At 29.7% G+C, this 17559-nt stretch overlaps 1 protein-coding gene and 1 long non-coding RNA gene across 2 annotated transcripts; one reads left to right on the forward strand and one right to left on the reverse strand.

The window, feature by feature from the left end:
- Window positions 1-1016: 1016 nt before the first annotated feature.
- LOC126551833 (uncharacterized) lies at window positions 1017-17241 on the reverse strand. Its single transcript, XR_007605717.1, has 3 exons — window positions 17172-17241; window positions 1353-1588; window positions 1017-1287 (listed from the first exon to the last, which is right to left on the reverse strand). It is a non-coding gene; the product is annotated as an uncharacterized LOC126551833 (long non-coding RNA).
- LOC114120548 (uncharacterized) lies at window positions 5807-7473 on the forward strand. Its single transcript, XM_027982486.2, has 3 exons — window positions 5807-6061; window positions 6214-6315; window positions 6662-7473. Exons 1-3 carry the CDS (start codon window positions 5968-5970, stop codon window positions 7054-7056), a joined length of 591 nt encoding a protein of 196 aa, XP_027838287.1. The 5' UTR covers window positions 5807-5967; the 3' UTR covers window positions 7057-7473.
- Window positions 17242-17559: the final 318 nt, after the last annotated feature.

A 17559-nucleotide genomic window follows, 5' to 3' on the forward strand; every position in this document is an offset into this window, starting at 1 on the left:
TAATATATAAGTAATGTCACTATAGAAATCGTATTTATCGTTCTATATAAATCATTGAACTTCACGTAATAAGTTCACAATTTTAGACGTATAACAATCATCAATATTTATTATGTTGCAGTGATATCCGATTAAGTGTACAGCAACCGTTAAACAGTGCCATATTTAGCCTCGCCTTCTGGTCCGTGCACCTAGTTTACAATTTTCATAACGAAATTTTCCAGGAAATACAACTAGAAGATTTTGTCAAAACAATAAAGTTAAAATATTCAATTTTTTGTGACTATATTATTTATACTATATATTTAATTGTTTAAATTTATATGCATAAATTTGATATTTAATCCGATCACTTTACCTGATATCTATACAAATAATATCATCGGAATGATTCGTTCCATGATATTGCACTATATATAAACGAAATTTCAATCAACAATAAAATGCTGCTTCACTGATGTATAACAGTATTCTAAAGATTGTTTACATTATAATTTTCAATTTATAATACATCGTAGATGACTGGAACATTCCACTAATACTTAAATAATTGTTATTTTATATATACAAGCAAATGTTCACAATATTTTAGTTAACTTGACTTTATTTAATATTTATACCATTATACTTAATTAAGTCAGTGTTGAATAACTACTATTACAATTTACAAGTCGATGATACAATAACATGGTTCAGTATTAAAATAGTTATTTAATAATATACGAGTTTTTGGCGAAAATTATTTCAACCGACTGTAATAGCGATGTAAAAGTTGTCCTAGGAAAATATTTAATATTGAATTGAATTAGTACACATGCATTATAATGACTTACTCGACGAATAACGATGAGGTACTATTGATAAACATAATACGATTTTCCAGATTGTCATCATCTTATTTTTGTTTGAATTCGACACATAAATATCAAAAACAAAAATAATTTTAATGAACGTTATATTATAATAAACTACAAGATCTTATGTATTTTTAAGTGCAATACCAATTCAAACTGCCATTATCAATTCTGCGGCATCGTTAATTAAAACGCCAAGACAAATATGAATATTGAACTTAAAATTTAACATTAATGTAAAAAAAACTTTTTTTTCGGTTTATAGTTTCACTTGATTCATTAATATATACACATTACAATATGTAGGCAGTCCCAAAATGAATCTGTTCCTTCTGATTTTAAATTTAAAAAAAATGTTACGTCTTGTATTTTTTTTTGAAATTCTGCAGGACATCGCACTGCGCCCTCTCTAGATGTTTAAGGTTATTTGCACCTGTGAATCATTGATAAATCCTGTACTTTTTTTTTTACGCACAAATTGAATTCGCGTTTGTTTACCGTGTGCAGTGTTAATGTATATAATACATATACTGTATAAAAGTTTCCACCGCGTATTCTTAAAGTTGAAAACATTTTTTTTTCCAATGTACAAGACTGCTTAGGCAACGGAAAACCTTTTAGGTCCGTTGGGAGTTGACCGGCAGAACACCACGACGGCAACCACGTGTGGTAATTTTTTTTTTTAACACGAAAACCCTACTAGTCGCGGATCAGAGGGATTTCATTTTGAATTCCTAGAAAACAAAAAGTTATACAAATGAATAACGTCAAATCATAGGTATATTAAATAGCTAAATGGTAATTAAAGTAATTATTAGGTAATTTTATGCAAAACTTTTTATTGCTATATTTTGTAAAAATCAAGTTAGGTATTGGTTTTATTAGAAATAATTGTGGGAAGTTTGAAAAATAAATATGTTTAAAAAACACATTTTATGTCAATTAAAAATTAAAATATCTTGTTTGCTTATTTCGTTAAAGTATTCTAAATTTTTAAGATATTACACGTTAATCCAGATTATTTTAGATCCTTTTAGTAAAAAAAATATTACTCCTAATAAAAAGCGGTTTTGGGAATTAATTCATGTTTTTCATAGAAACACTTCAATTATGGGTTGTATATCATAAGTGCACGAATCATAAGAATGATAAAGTATTGATTTGGTGTTGAGCGAACACGCTCGTGATTAAATATTATAAAATATAAATGCAAAACGAAATAATACCAGATACAACGGTAGTACAACGATAAAGTACCTCTATTATATCCAAATAATAGGAAAAACAAAATTAAAATAAATATAGCGCCCTAAAATGTGCTCTGCTAAAAAAAAAAAAGTTATCAAAATTATTATTATAATGTCTTCGCCCCTACCTCGCTTATAACTATAATTGATGCACCAGCTATGGCTAACATTTATCCATACATCTCCTCTTACAATATTCTAACCCTACTTTTGTATTTATGTTAAAATTTAATCCACTGCAGTAACTAGTAAATTTTTTTAAATTTCCTATTGTTATCTTTAAAATTAGGAAAATTATTGTATAAATATATACGCGGAAAAACTGAAAACCAAAACTATATACAAACGGGTATAATATATTATAATATGTAATAAACAAATGTGTTATATACGGTCAAAAAAATAATTCATAATACCTAAATATAATAATTTTGAATATTTTTATAAATTAATAATAATAAAACATTATCACTTTTATAAAATAAGTCATAAGAAATAAACCTTTTTAAAGTTATCGTTTATATAGTATTATAGTGACATTTTTTCAATTTACTATTGTAAGTTGTTATGTCGACATAAATATATAAATTATACATATTACATTAAACAGTGTAGAGCAGCAGTTCTCAACCTGTGGTACGCGTACCATCACTAGTGGTATGTGGAAAGCTCATAGGTGGTTAGCGAAGAAAATCTCCCTTTATAAAAAACATAAACGTATACATTATAAATAACGAAAAAAATAGTCAGGTGGTACGTGAAAATGTTCAAACTGTGTAGGTGGCAAGAGTGAAGCTTATAATTTTGTCAGCAGTTAGAGAACGTTTTCGCATAATGCATTTAAATAAATAACCGATTTTTTTGTATTTTTAATTGAGGCGTTGCCATAATATTCGTTTGCTCTAGTTATTATAAATGCCAGAATTAATCAGTGGCATGTTAGAGATGATTTTTTGAAAGGTGTCCAAAATATCCTTTAATATCCGGTATTATAATTCGGTAAAATTCAAATACCTTCTGGTTATTATAGATCAATTTTAAATTTAGCTTAAAACTATCTCGAAACGTGTAGACGGCTCTAATAAAATGAATTCCACTTTTATAGTTTGGATATGAATATTTAGAGAGACACGAATAAAATACTATATTGGACTGTTTTTTTATTTATTTAGTGGGTATCAAGATATGGAAAACACTACCCCTTCTCTAAATATGCCACTGGAACTAGTTAATTACAGTATAAGTGAACCAATCAATATTTAAAAAAAAAAAACTTATAATGATGTCAATATACTATGTGGTCTATGTCAATATCCACTGATTAATGTATTTCACCTTTAAATTTTAAAACTTGGTACGAAAATAACTTTATAGGAGTACTGTAACATAGCATGTATAATATCCATTAAGTATATATATATATATATTTTTTAAATAATTTACATTTATTTTATAATTTGTCTGTACAATAAAATCCACAGACATTAACTACCCATGCTACCGTCATACGAAAACCAGGGTGTTTTGCAAGTTTTAATTAAAGCTCATGAAATTTCCTACAAAATCTGTTATTAAGAATTGGCTCTAAAATATATCTCTAATAATAAGGAAATAACCTTAATTAAAATTCAGAAGATTAAATAAAATAATTTCAACAATGTGTAAAATTTGTAATTCATTATTAATCCAAGAAAAAATGTTGAGTTGAAATAATTATTTTTTTAGTACACACAAACGCCATGCACCTTATTATAATTTTTTTTATGACAAAATTTCATCTAAAACTATATAATATATTGAATAAAAGTATATAACAATTTTATTTGCGAAATCGAAAAAAAATGTATATGATTTGAAGTTATTGTGAAATATTATTAATACTAAAAATATATTAGTCAAGAAAAAACTGTGTTTATCTTATTCTAAATTCATTAAAAATGTATTTATACCAGGTGTTAATATTTATTATTCGTGTTGATAAATTATGCTTGAGCCTTAGGGGTCTGTACTTCTGTAGCCGACAGTGCATTAAAGAAAAACATTTAAGCAAACTTTTATGATGATGTTTTGCTGACTTGTCAGTTGTCAATGTATAACAAGTATATTAATTTATAATAGTGTATGCGAGTTTGTTCTGAACATTGAATCGTCCGCATGAATGCATTGTTAATTTTTAATCGTTAAACTCTTGCGTTCATGCAGACACAAAACTTTAAGTGTTATGGTCACTACTTCCAAGACTGATAAAATCGTTCTGAATAAAAAAAAATGTCTGCACACAAGTAACAAACAATAAATTCGTGTTGAGAATTAAAGCATTAAGTATAACACACACACGTATTGTATATATGTTTGTCAAGTTTAAAAACCCTAGGTCACGGGCACCATAGGGAATTAGTTCGGTGATAACTGTTAGTTGTACTACTTTGCGCACATATCGAAAAAAAACAACTCATTTCAATTTTAAGAGTTTTCAAAAAAATTAGTTATATGCTTTTTTTATAAGTTAAGTCATCAAATTTACTATACATACTATCTAATTTTTCCATTTCCGTTTTTAATCATTAAACGAACTAAATATTATTATAACATATATTATCATAAAATATTACATTTTATTAGTAGTGACAACTACAGTTTGATAGTGAATGTCACTTTATTGTGGTGCGGTACGATTGAACAATATTAAAATATAGCTATTTGGTATTCAAAATTGACCCAGTGTTAGGGCAATCGATATCCCTAGAAAGATACTTACCGAGTTTGATAACTTTTAACCATAAAACCGACATCACGTTTAGAAATTAAAATACAAGAAATATATTTACCATTTATTGAACAGTACACGTGTCGTATAAAACATATTATACTACACTATAATAGGTACTTATAATGTTATTTCTAATTCTTCAATTACGTGAGGAACGTATTTCGTCTTATATTTTTATAATAATCTAGAAAATGATAATACAATTTCGCAGCTTGGTTAAGAACTATTTTGGAAATAGTGTATTTCTCTGGTAGTGTATTACACTGGTTGTACAACATTATACTATTCATAGGAAATGCATATATGACCTCGTTATCCTGTCTCCGATTTGGCTATACATTACATCCGTTTCAATTTCCCTGCACTTTCATTGAAAGCTTACTCCATATGCACAGTCCGTGATAACTGCTTGATCAGTTAACCTACCCTAATCTACTGCCATGCATTGAATTTACCAACTTTAACTATTAAAATTGAAAATTGTATTCATTTTAACTGTATATAATTATTCGCAAGTATTTTTGATTTTAACAAAGTTTATCAACATTCGACATTTAAAAAAAAAGAGTAACACTTATTCGGTATTTATAATAATTTCCATAAAATAACTAACGATGAGGAACACGGTATTACAATAGGTATGTTTAAGTCTTTAATTAAAAAAAAAAAAAATACATAAATATTTCAAAAACCTAAAACCGTTAAAAATTACAAATATTTTAAACAGCACGAAAATACTCAAAATTATATCATGTTTAAAAAATACTAATATAAAATTAAATTTCTATAGGTAACAAATTATTGTCGTATTATTTGTTTTAAGAATATAATGGTCATAAGTGATTGCTGATTACCTATAACAATTAATACGGCTAATACGATATTCTGTGTTTTTGAAAATACCTATTGATACCTACTATAGTAACGCGTGTTATAATATAAATTTACAAATTACAAATAATATTTATTTTCGAATAATTGATTGTCAAGTTATTCTTATACATGCTGAGTCTCTTGTCTAAATGTAGTTAACACAAGTTACTCAATATTCTATCACTGTTTTTCTAATTCTTTGAGTATTTAAAAAGCTGATATTATGTTTTCAAAATATACCGAAGAGGTGTTCCAAGTATTTTTGACGCTAGTATTGCTGCTACGACCGGTCGTCAGTCATCCGTTCCGGCAAAATAGTAAAGTTCTAGAACATATTCGCATTGATACTATAGTATAAGTGTCCAACTCAGACGTTCTGTTTTTATAAAATTTAATGTCCCACACAAAGATTATTATTCATTGTTTAGGCATATTATGGTTAAATTATATATTGTACGCTTCGTTTCAGGCGAAGAATGTCAGTATCCGCAGGAAAACAATGCAGACCGAATGTACAATGTACCACCGGCGTGTGGTGAAGGAAAATTCCGGGACCCGCTTGAGATCTTAGGTTCGTCACATTTATACGATATATTTATACGTATTTACTTTTTTTTTTTAAGACATCGTGCTATTTCAATATTAAGTAAAAGATAAATATTATACTAAAATATAGGAAACACCAATATAGTACTCTGTTATCGGAGGACTTACAGCTAATATATAATATAAGTCTACCGGAATCTATTTTTTTTTTTTGACTCGTCTTTGTGTGACTCTCTGGTCGGTTAATGATTTTAAAGTGTCGGCTAGAAAAGCCATGGAAAATATTAGCTAACCCCTAGCTCTATATCATTTGAAACTATGCACATTTATATGTGTTTAAATATCGTCAATCCATTTTTACATCGTTACAGGCGTAAAATTCCCAGAAACCAGAATCAAGCATTTGTGCAAGGCTGACGTGTACATGTACGCCGACAAGATTTCGAACGTGAGTTTTCCGGCCGACGCCATCAAACTTTGCGGGGCCGTGTGCGAAGGTTACCAAGACACTATGATCTTTGACGTAGGAGTAAAAGTGAAGGTGATCAACGCCAACTGCGATTACACTGGCGCAACAATTATTGAACAACATTCGGCAAACGAAACACACCCGGCCATATGTCCGGACCTGAGCACCGCGTGCGTGTGCACCTATAACGTCCGTTGCAACCAGCGGACGAGGCCCATCACGTACACGTTGACTCCAAATCAAAAGGGATATCTCAGGGTGGAGGTAGCTGATTGTGGGAATTCAAATGTCACCTGAATCGTCTCCCACCCCGAGTTACGCGTAAATGCGACTACAGAAATGCGTAACTTCGCTGCGTGGATCTCTCCACGCGACTTCCGGGTGGTCGGGGAATCAAGTAACATACATGGGTACAACCGTCTTCTGCTCGGTGAAACGTGAATGCCGGTTGCGACAGACATTGTAGGATCACACGTACGCGGTACTCAGGTTCGGCTACCGTGATCCAAAGATACCCTGGCGCCCTAATTTTGCTCTGATCTAATCGTTTTGAATGAGCTTGTGGTTGTTGTCAGTTTACCACATATCACGAATTTGTGGTGGTTGCAAGTGTACAGACACAAGGCTCACAAACCGTGTTTTGTTATACATATTTTTATAATTATAGCTTAAAAATAAACGTCTTCATTGTTGAAGGCATATTTTATAATATAATATGAATATCATGGATTAATTATTTTTAAAATCTAAAAAGTGCGATAAATGTATTGATTTTATAATAAAATTATTTTTCGAGTGAGTAACCTTTTGAAGCTATAAAAATGCTATGTAATTTATGAAAAAGAATTGGATTTATTATTTATTTATTTATTTATTTTTTTTTTTTTTTTGGGGGGGGTGGGGTTGATACTCGAGAGAGTTATCATAGGTTGCGCTCACGAATTGCCTCCCATGAATTTTTTTTAAAAGGGATACTCTAATTGCCTCCCGAAATAAAGTAATCGATTTAGGTATAATAACCTAATATATTATAAACTAATAGACATATTAAATAAATGATAATATATATATATAATTATAATATTTTATTAAATAATTTAAATAGACTGACAGCTGAAATTGTATTATAATTAATAATAATAAAAATAATAAATGTATATTATAATGAATATTTAAATCAGGTTATTATAAACGTATTAACAGTACGAATTATCAATAAATTTAAGCACTGGTGTCCTGTAGACCCAACTATGTGCTAATGTGTCTGCTATTAAGTATCAATATATTCTTTACATTTAACAATATGCCTACCTGGTTGTGATAGCGGATGTGCTAATATGTCTCCTATTAAGTATCAGTATATTCTATACATTTAATAATATGCCTGCCTGGTCGTGATAGCGGATGTGCTAATATGTCTCCTATTAAGTATCAATACATTCTATACATTTAATAATATGCCTGCTTGGTCGTGATAGCGGATGTGCTAATATGTCTGCTATTAAGTATCAATACGTACCTTTTATTATTGCTAACAAAAAATTGACAATGAGAATAGCAGGGAAGTGTGAGCAGGGAGGTAATATCAGGAAGGAGTGAGCAGGAGGTGGTTTTAGAATCGGCTAAAACATACTACTTACATAAAATAAATGATAGAAATAAAAATTTAAGTTTGTTATATTGTATTATCGTATCTTAGTTTCGTGGCTTAAACTTATTTGCCAATGCTTTTAAGTACTGCAATTTTACAATTTCATTCCTGTTTAATTTTTTAATTGAATTATTAGTGAAATTTATTTTCTTTTTTGTGACTGTCACTGTCCAAATAATTTTGGTTTACATTTTCGATGATTTAATTAATATTACCGTAGCTAACTGCATTGATTTTAATACATCCAAAAATGTGTAAATACGAGGGTGAGTTTATGATAAATTAAAATTATATTTACTATGAAATGAATCACAAGTGTTAGTAGACCTTTGTACACTAGATGTCATTTCAGTTCATATTTTTAAACATCAAGGAAATCGATATAATTGATAGTACATGTAAAATTATCGATAATCTAAGTATGCTCTGATGAGAGGCAATTCGAGTAGACTGTTTGAATATTAATTTACCAGTTATAATATAAGCTTTTAAATTTAAAATATTTTAAGATATTTATCAAAATCACCAAAATTTGCAAATTATTTTGTGAAATTAAATTCATAAAATGCTTAATATTCATAGCTATAAAATTTAAAACAAAGTTATTTTAAAGTTTTTTTTTTACATAAACTGTACAAAAAAGTATAGAACTTGACAAATATTTTTTTATGTGGTTTGAAGTTTGAATTTTTGTGAAACAGGGTATTCATGCATAAATTAACGACGAACGATTTTAGTTTTTTTGTTATAACTCAAAAATAGTTATCTAAAAATACGAAATATTACGTTGTCATATCATAATATTAGTTAGTGACTTATAGGAATTCGAATCGATGAAAGAAAAAATGTAAATTTACATCTCATAAGTGCACGTGCTACCAATTTATTCACACTTCGTTTTATATAGATATGATATAACAATATTTATTATATTTATATGATCAAGAAATGGTCAACGTTGACTTCCTGCCTCAAATAATAGTAGCAAATCATAAATCAGTCCCTGGACGTCTGTCACGGTGTTTTACACAACCATCGGTCGAAATGCTCCTGAATTCAAGATCATATAATGACGCGACCATTTCGACACTTCCGAGGGTCGTAAGTAATACACTCTTAGAAAAATGTGCACAGCAACGGGACGTCATTTATATATAATATATTATACCGAGTGCAAAACAGTAATGATTTTTAAGGGGTTCGTTGTAACTTGTAGTACATATATATCATTCATAATACGTATATAGTATATTATGATGTAGGTGGCAGCAGCAATGTTGGTGAATCATTAAATGTGAGAAAAAATGAAAACAATTTACGTTTTCGACTTTTCGAGTAGTAATTTGGTATTAATTGACGTTTCTGCTAAGCGGATCAAAAATCGTGAACAACAAGTCAACGTGTAATTTCATTTAAAAAATATACAAACTATTGACGTACTACTGCTAATAATTAATATTATGAGATTCGTGTTTATAACTGCTGTTCGACCATAAACATAATATGGTACAGTTCAATCGTATCTGCAAAAATCAATATGTTTATAAAATACGAAATCGACGATTTCAAAAATTAACTTCATATTTTTTGAGTTCAGTATTTAAATGAAGAAGAATTTTAAAGAATTTTTCTCTATTCCACATTATACAATACATACGTTTTACATATTATAATACGTATATTATTTAGATAGCTTACATTGGTATCCAACTTTTAACACATATATTTATGTACTATTTATTGATGAAAGTAAATGTGTAGTGCTACAAAAGTGTGGTTAGATCATAGTACCTATACATTCGTGTTCGGTGTAATATTAATTAGAGTACTATGTCGGAGAACACGCAATGTAATATTGGTCGGTAGACGATGGTATAACTTTGTGTCATTGATTATGTATGACACAACCGTTATATACACAACAACAGGCCTAGCTTTTATCAAATTTCTCTTACAACTGTTATACATTTAAACAATAAATTATGCGTTCAATTGTGCGAATAATAATGATGACAAGAAAGCGCCCCCCAAGTGAAACAACCTCTGAAAGAAATTACAGAAAGTGGATCCTGCAGCAGAGGTTTATTGAAAAGTAAACAGGGCCGTAAAAAATGCTTAAGAACACAGCCAGAGTTCCGGTTTGCCTCGACGTCGCGTCTCATAAATCAATTTATTAAAAAAAAAAAAAAAAATGTATTATTTTATATAAGTAAGATTTAAAATTAATTATTAATGAGATAATATATATTAATCAACTTGATCACGCAATATCGAATTTACCCTGCAGTGATTTAATACGTTAAATTCAACCTGTAGAAATGCAACGTTGCTTATAACTCGCAGGCAATATGATTATAAACATAAAACGATTTATGAACATTAATTCATTAAAAATTTATGGAGCAAATTTATTTAAGCAAAATTGCAAAAAAATCGTATGTTATGACGTCAATGGACCAAGAAAAATAAATTATAACAATCAACATTGAAAAATAAAGTAATTAACAACAGTTATGTTACTTTAGCGATAATACCTTGTATACAAATATTATCAAAATTACATTTTGATATTAACATTTATAAATTATCTTCGTGTTATACATTGTATACATTTGTCTCTAAAAAACTGTTTTTTGAGTTTGTAATAAAATTCCTTTTTAAAATATAAATTAATTACTAGATTTTCAAAGTTTGTTTTTGAACTTGTCATATTTTTATTCGCCATCTCACTTGACACTGATTGTCAAATATATTGCCTCATATTTAAAATTAAGTATGCTTGTGGTGAATCGTCAATAGGTCATAGATATACGACCTAAGGTCATAATATAGATTAACTATTTTTTTTTTAACTTTATCAAAAATGAACGTCATTTTATCAATAATATTGTCAATATAGAAACTTTATTATGACCGACAAAAATCGACATACCAAACACATGGGTTATGGCAGGACTTCGCCTTTCCTTTAAAATGATTATAATACTCCACGACATTATATTATCAAGATCAGTGTCACTTTAAAGAGTCCTGCTGTACAATGAAATACCTATCATAATATTGAAATTGCAATTATCGCTTCAATACCTATACATGAAATTATTTAATAACAATAACTATGTTATGAGTAATAGAGTTTGAATCAAAAGTAAATTCACCCTATACGCTATACGCGTGTATAGTTGTGACGAAATAAATTAATCAACATTTATTATACTCAAAAGAGTGCAATATATATATATGGACTATATTTCGCCACTGCCGCCGAAGAATAAACGCACATTCGCCGGATCATCAATTATTACAGGACTTTCCATTAACGCCAATGTAAAAAAAAAAAAAAATAATAAAAATAAATATAAAAAAAGTCTCCCTTTCGGCTTCGATTTAAAATTATTCGCTCGGCGGCGGCGGTGGCGACCCCTGCTTTTATTCTATATGCGCGACGACAGCATATCATCGTGTGGAATTGTTTTGAATAATCGAATACGCCCGCACATTAATTTCCAATTTACCCCGGCCACGAACGCTACACAATATATATACGCGTAGTACGGTACGCGAGCGAAAAAAAAATTCTCCTGCTGGTCCGCTCGTATACGGCAATTGAAATAAATTGTAAAAAGGTATAATATATATAAAAATAATACACATATATACGTATATATTGTATATTTAATATATGCGTGCGTGGCGCGTTCTATTGAAATCGAGGTAAAAACCGTTCCGCGTATAATATTATACTGCAACGTATTTTATTTTTTTTTGTATATGCCATATAAATTAAAATAGAAAAAATTGACAGATTTCGCAGGTTCGGACTTTAGTTTGGTATTTTATTCACAGCGCGCTCGCGTTTCTCCATTTAATATTATATGTATTACCCATAGCTCGACGACCGGATATTACAGACAACTTCCGCGAATATTATACGTTGTTTTGGGAAGCTCACCGCGTGTGCACTGTGTATGTATTATACCTATACCTACGAATCAACACGAATTACAGAATGTAATTATCACGCTATAGACATGCGTGTCTCGTAGCCTTTCAACTCATTCTCAAGTTCGGATAGAAAAGCTTCACACATTTCTAGGAAATTATTTTCAAGTATACACATGACGTAAGAACCATTTTATTTGACATATTTGTTTTATGTTTATAAATTAAAATAATTAAAATTATATAGTAGCGTATAATATTACGTGTATTATAAAAATGAATTTAAATAGGTTTAAAATTGTATAACGTGCTATAGGAATGCTATTTAGTATTTTCAGTTTGAATCCTAAACTAATCAAACAATAATTAGTAGCTAATAGCTATATGATCAGTTTATTAAAAAATTAAAAACTAAATCTCGTTTTTTTTTTATAAAAAATATGAATAGAATTTATTTATCATAGGTACGTGTCATATATACGAAACAATTAAATAATGCATAGTCATATTATATAGATAAAGTTTCATGTTATTAAACTAAGAAGAACATTTCCACTTCCAAATTCATCCTTACTTATTCGACGTGAAACAGTGACTGCTTTTATATCTAATGATAATAATATGATACAAGTCGTTTGATATTCAACGTATAGAAAAACGAAGAAAGTTGATGAAAATAGATATGAGAAAAAGTTATTTTTTACAAATATTTGTATCATTACTACACACAACGTAAATGATAATTTTTTTAAACGATATAAGATTGTAGTGTCTATTTAATACATTTTATTTTAATATTTAATTGAGTACGAATAAATTTTTCTAATTTTTTATGATTTAAATTCATATGACTAATATTATTATAACTTAGCAGTAGTGCAATCTACGGTATTAGAATACATATATTATTTATACGACATTGGTTTGTCGTTAGGTAAGCCGCTTGACAATATATAATCGAGGTTAGTTTAAAAATGCATTCAGTATTTAATATTATATAAATTCTCCACTAGTATTTATACCATTCAATTTCACTAATAAATAAATATTGATTTGTAAGTTAATTTTTGAAATATTTAGTTGATAATTTCATTTTTTCTTTCAAATCAGATACACTGCAGCTCTATGCAGTACTAAACAACTATTGTTTTTTTTTTTTGTTATCTAAAATTCACGTTAAACCTGAATATATTTTATATTTTATGTTACACGTATTTGTATTCGGCGAATGATGATTAAACGAAAACCATTGCAGATGAATGCTCTGCAAATGACTTAAAATTGTAAGTGGTGCAACGTGCCCGGTCGTGCACAATACTGCAAATTAAACAATCAGCCGCCGACAAACAATTCGCCAGACAAATTGCTCTAAACACTAAAATGATTTCAATTTAATTATTGACGATAGCTTTAAAAGTAAATAAATATAATCGCGGTATACACGTAACACGTGATTGGTAAGTGGTGATTAGTACCATTGGTACTTTTATCGGAATGATGATACCAGACATGTATTCGAAAAATATTGCAGTGTATTATTAGTATTCATTCATACACTACTCGTCATATAAGATGATTGAAGAGTCTATATAACTTGTTAATTCAAAATGTTATAACTTTTTGAAAAATTATTTTTACATAATTTGATGAATATTTTTTAAGATTTTTTTAAGTTAGTGTTTAAGTTTTGATGTGCAGAATAGTTTGACACGAGTAGGCACTTATTATGGACCTATTATAATAACATAGGCTCTAATCCTCTCACATAAACATAAAATACTTATGACTGAATTATTAACTACTCGATTGAATTTCGATTATCGAAATACTCGGAAAAATATTCTGCTCGAAATTAAAAATCTACTTAAGCGTTCTATCATTTGAAAAATGAAGAAAATTGTTGTGACAATATTCATTCGAATAGTGATTGATCAAAAGCTCACGAAAAAGGTCACGACAATCACGCGTTAGGGTCAATCATATACGACGACTGCTGTGTGCAAATAGTTATTCCTTACATAACTTACACTATAGGTACAGAGAAATTGTTATGCTTATTATGTCGGTAGAATGTGATTTGTAAGTATAATATTTATGAATTGATTTTTGAAATTTTTAAGTCCTTCAGAGCTGCAGACTTCACATACATTATGCTAAACTTTTAAATATTATTTACGCATATCGCGAGATTATTCAACTTTTATAACGACACGAAACTTTGGTTACAAAATATGTGTAAATAGTGTATAATAAATTATACAATAGGTAATTAATGTTTATTATTAGTTTATAAAAAACAAACAGTTCAACTATTATTGTTTCAAGGTGTCTGTATCGTCGCGAACGCTATATTATGGACCTACTCGAATACTATTCGATGGTCGTGTACTACTTGATATTTATCGTTTTTTGATAGATTCATCAAAACGAAATAAATAATTCGAATCGCAACACTCAGACGACCCCCCGTGGACTTGACGAACTAATTATGTCGAAGTCGTGCACTGGGACATGAATTTAAATATACGTACAATTATTATATTATTATTACGAGAGTATTATTGTTCAACGACCAAGGTCCCTCTGCTACAATCATACTATGCAAAAGTATAAACGTTTGTATGGACTGCTTACAATTATATATACCTACAATATATTATACATACGAAAGACAACGTCACGTTTCTGCGCAAAACGATTTTATTATAATCTGTTCTTCGGCAGAACAGGTATATTACATCAACTACAATATGATATAGGTAAGTATTATAAGTAAAACGCGTTTATATTGTATATTATGGTAAAACAATATCGTCGCTCACAGCAAATCGCATCGTAACCGTCAATTTCGTTAATCGTTTTTCACTTCTCACGATATCATCACGTAGGTACCTGATTGACATTCCGATGAGGTAAATCGGCACGTTAGAAAATCTCTGAATTCCATTTCATAACACAACCGTATAACGGATCTCATAATAATAATTGGTATATAATTCACTGTCGCGGCGAAAAATTAATTCACCCCCCCCCCCTCCATAATATCAAGTCCACGCCGTTTACTAAAAACATCGCAGCAATGTCCATATTTGAAGGCTGCAGTGGGCCTTGCAGAGATTTCTTTACACACACCTTTACACCGCTGCAAAACCGTTTGGCGTCAAAACGGCAGGTTAAAACGATTACAGCTGCAGTAGTCCGCGATACTGCAGTTGCACAAGTCGTGTACTGAAAAACCGCGTTCGTTGGGACGCGACTCGTTTGAAAATCTAAACGTTAACATTGCGACAGTGTATATAATTTATATAATTATATAATAATAATAATAATAATAGTATAATAAGTAAATATAATGTATAATATTGCCAGTCAAACAATATGTATGCATAATGTGATGTAAACGTCGACGTGACGAGAGGATTTTGAAAGGCTTGTAGTTCACGCCGAGACGATTCTAGGCCGACGTAAGACATATTTTTGTTCAATTGCGTCGATAATAAATCGTATTTATAATTAAGATCAAACGTCGATGAGGAGAAGCAAAGCAGTGAACTCCTATACGATGTCGTTTTAAAATTTTTTTAAATTTGCCACTATATTGAACTAAAACCCTGACGAGAGAATATGAACACTCGCGATCGTCTAGTGTTATCGAATCGTTCGACATCGCGGCATATATACCTACGACGTATATTATATTTTATACGCGCGTAATATTATGCGAAGACAACGCTGCCGCAGAGACGGAATTTCGTCGATCCAAAGAAAGTTAATGGCAGCAGTGCAACGGCGGCTGTATAGGCCGCACGGAGATAGAAAAAACTGATAAAACTCGCATTCATATATAACACGATAAAATAAAAAATATATATATACATAGTTTATAATAATATAATATATTATGTCAAGGGGAGCTCAACTCCCTAAACGCCACTGTCACTGTCACAGGATTTTTTTTCCCCCGTCGCTGGTTAAATATGAAAGTTAAACGCATTTAATTTTTCATTAAAATAGCTCTACTACACTACGCGTGACAGCCGTGTCACATGAAATAAATGTATTTTTTCGACTTGATTATTCTTTATATAATATCATCGTTTATTTATCTATATATATATATATATATATATAACTTACGCTATACTGTATATTATATACCGAGTCATTTATTCCATTTTAATTTCGGAACTTGTCTGGCGCCCCTCTATCGCGGATTTTTCGTAAGCTACTGTCGTGCTCATTACATTATAAAAATAATAGTAATAATCTTTATTGTATTATACGACGACGGTGCTCGCCGAGATGATTTAAAATAAAATCCACCTAACGACTGGCGGATGAGCGTGGGCGGTTCGGCGAGACGGTGCAAACCGTTTGCCCTCTCCGTCGAATTTCCCCTTGACATTTTAATTTTAAATTGTAATCGTTTGTTTATTGATTCGTTTACGGTAAAAAAATAATACGCAAATAATTTTCGTTTTCACCGCTAATTATATTGTGATTATTTCTTTACGCGTTACCGGAGTATTTTTAATATTATATCCGTATACACTAGTAATAATTAAATAATTATATTACAACGTTATTCTTTACCATTTTTATAAGGGTTTTACACAGCAGGGTTTATGTAAGTACTGTTTGTACAGTATAAATATTATATCAGAAAACAGTTATACCCTATATGTATAACCTATCTGGTATAGAATATATGGTACCTAAATATACCAAATAGTAAATACCAATATGTACCCAATACCTATTATAAGTTCCAAGGTATCACAATCGTCAACTAATTATTCTGTAAAAATATTAAACTTACCATCATGATTTTCTTCGACGTTCACTCATCAATTAACCGATTTCCTGTCCGCGTGTGTATTAAAATCACTATAAACACGCGAATATAATAATTACTACCCATTACACTGTATTATAGACATATTTTTATTATATTATATAATAATAAACTTAAAGGATATCATAATTTAATAATATATATCGTGCTAAACGTCGTGCACAGTGTATACTATGCGTGCGTGTAATCTCATTTGTATACGAAATAAAAAAGCTCTGGGCAATAATAGAACTTTAACGACTCCGACGTGACGATAAATGATGGCGTATAATAATAATAGTAATAATAATATGTAAATTAAAATGTGTACGAATAAAATTTAGTTTTTCGGTATTTGTATGTGTGTGTGTGT

Source organism: Aphis gossypii, chromosome X, assembly GCF_020184175.1.
Source record: "Aphis gossypii isolate Hap1 chromosome X, ASM2018417v2, whole genome shotgun sequence".
NCBI classification, from domain to species: Eukaryota; Metazoa; Arthropoda; class Insecta; order Hemiptera; family Aphididae; genus Aphis; species Aphis gossypii.

What these genes read in the sequence shown, in the direction of transcription:
- LOC114120548 (XM_027982486.2), top strand. Translation starts at nt 5,968, where the DNA reads ATGTTTTCAAAATATACCGAAGAGGTGTTCCAAGTATTTTTGACGCTA. An exon ending in TCATCCGTTCCGGCAAAATA is followed by an intron (nt 6,062 to 6,213) that starts GTAAAGTTCTAG and finishes GCTTCGTTTCAG; the next exon opens with GCGAAGAATGTCAGTATCCG. An exon ending in GGACCCGCTTGAGATCTTAG is followed by an intron (nt 6,316 to 6,661) that starts GTTCGTCACATT and finishes ACATCGTTACAG; the next exon opens with GCGTAAAATTCCCAGAAACC.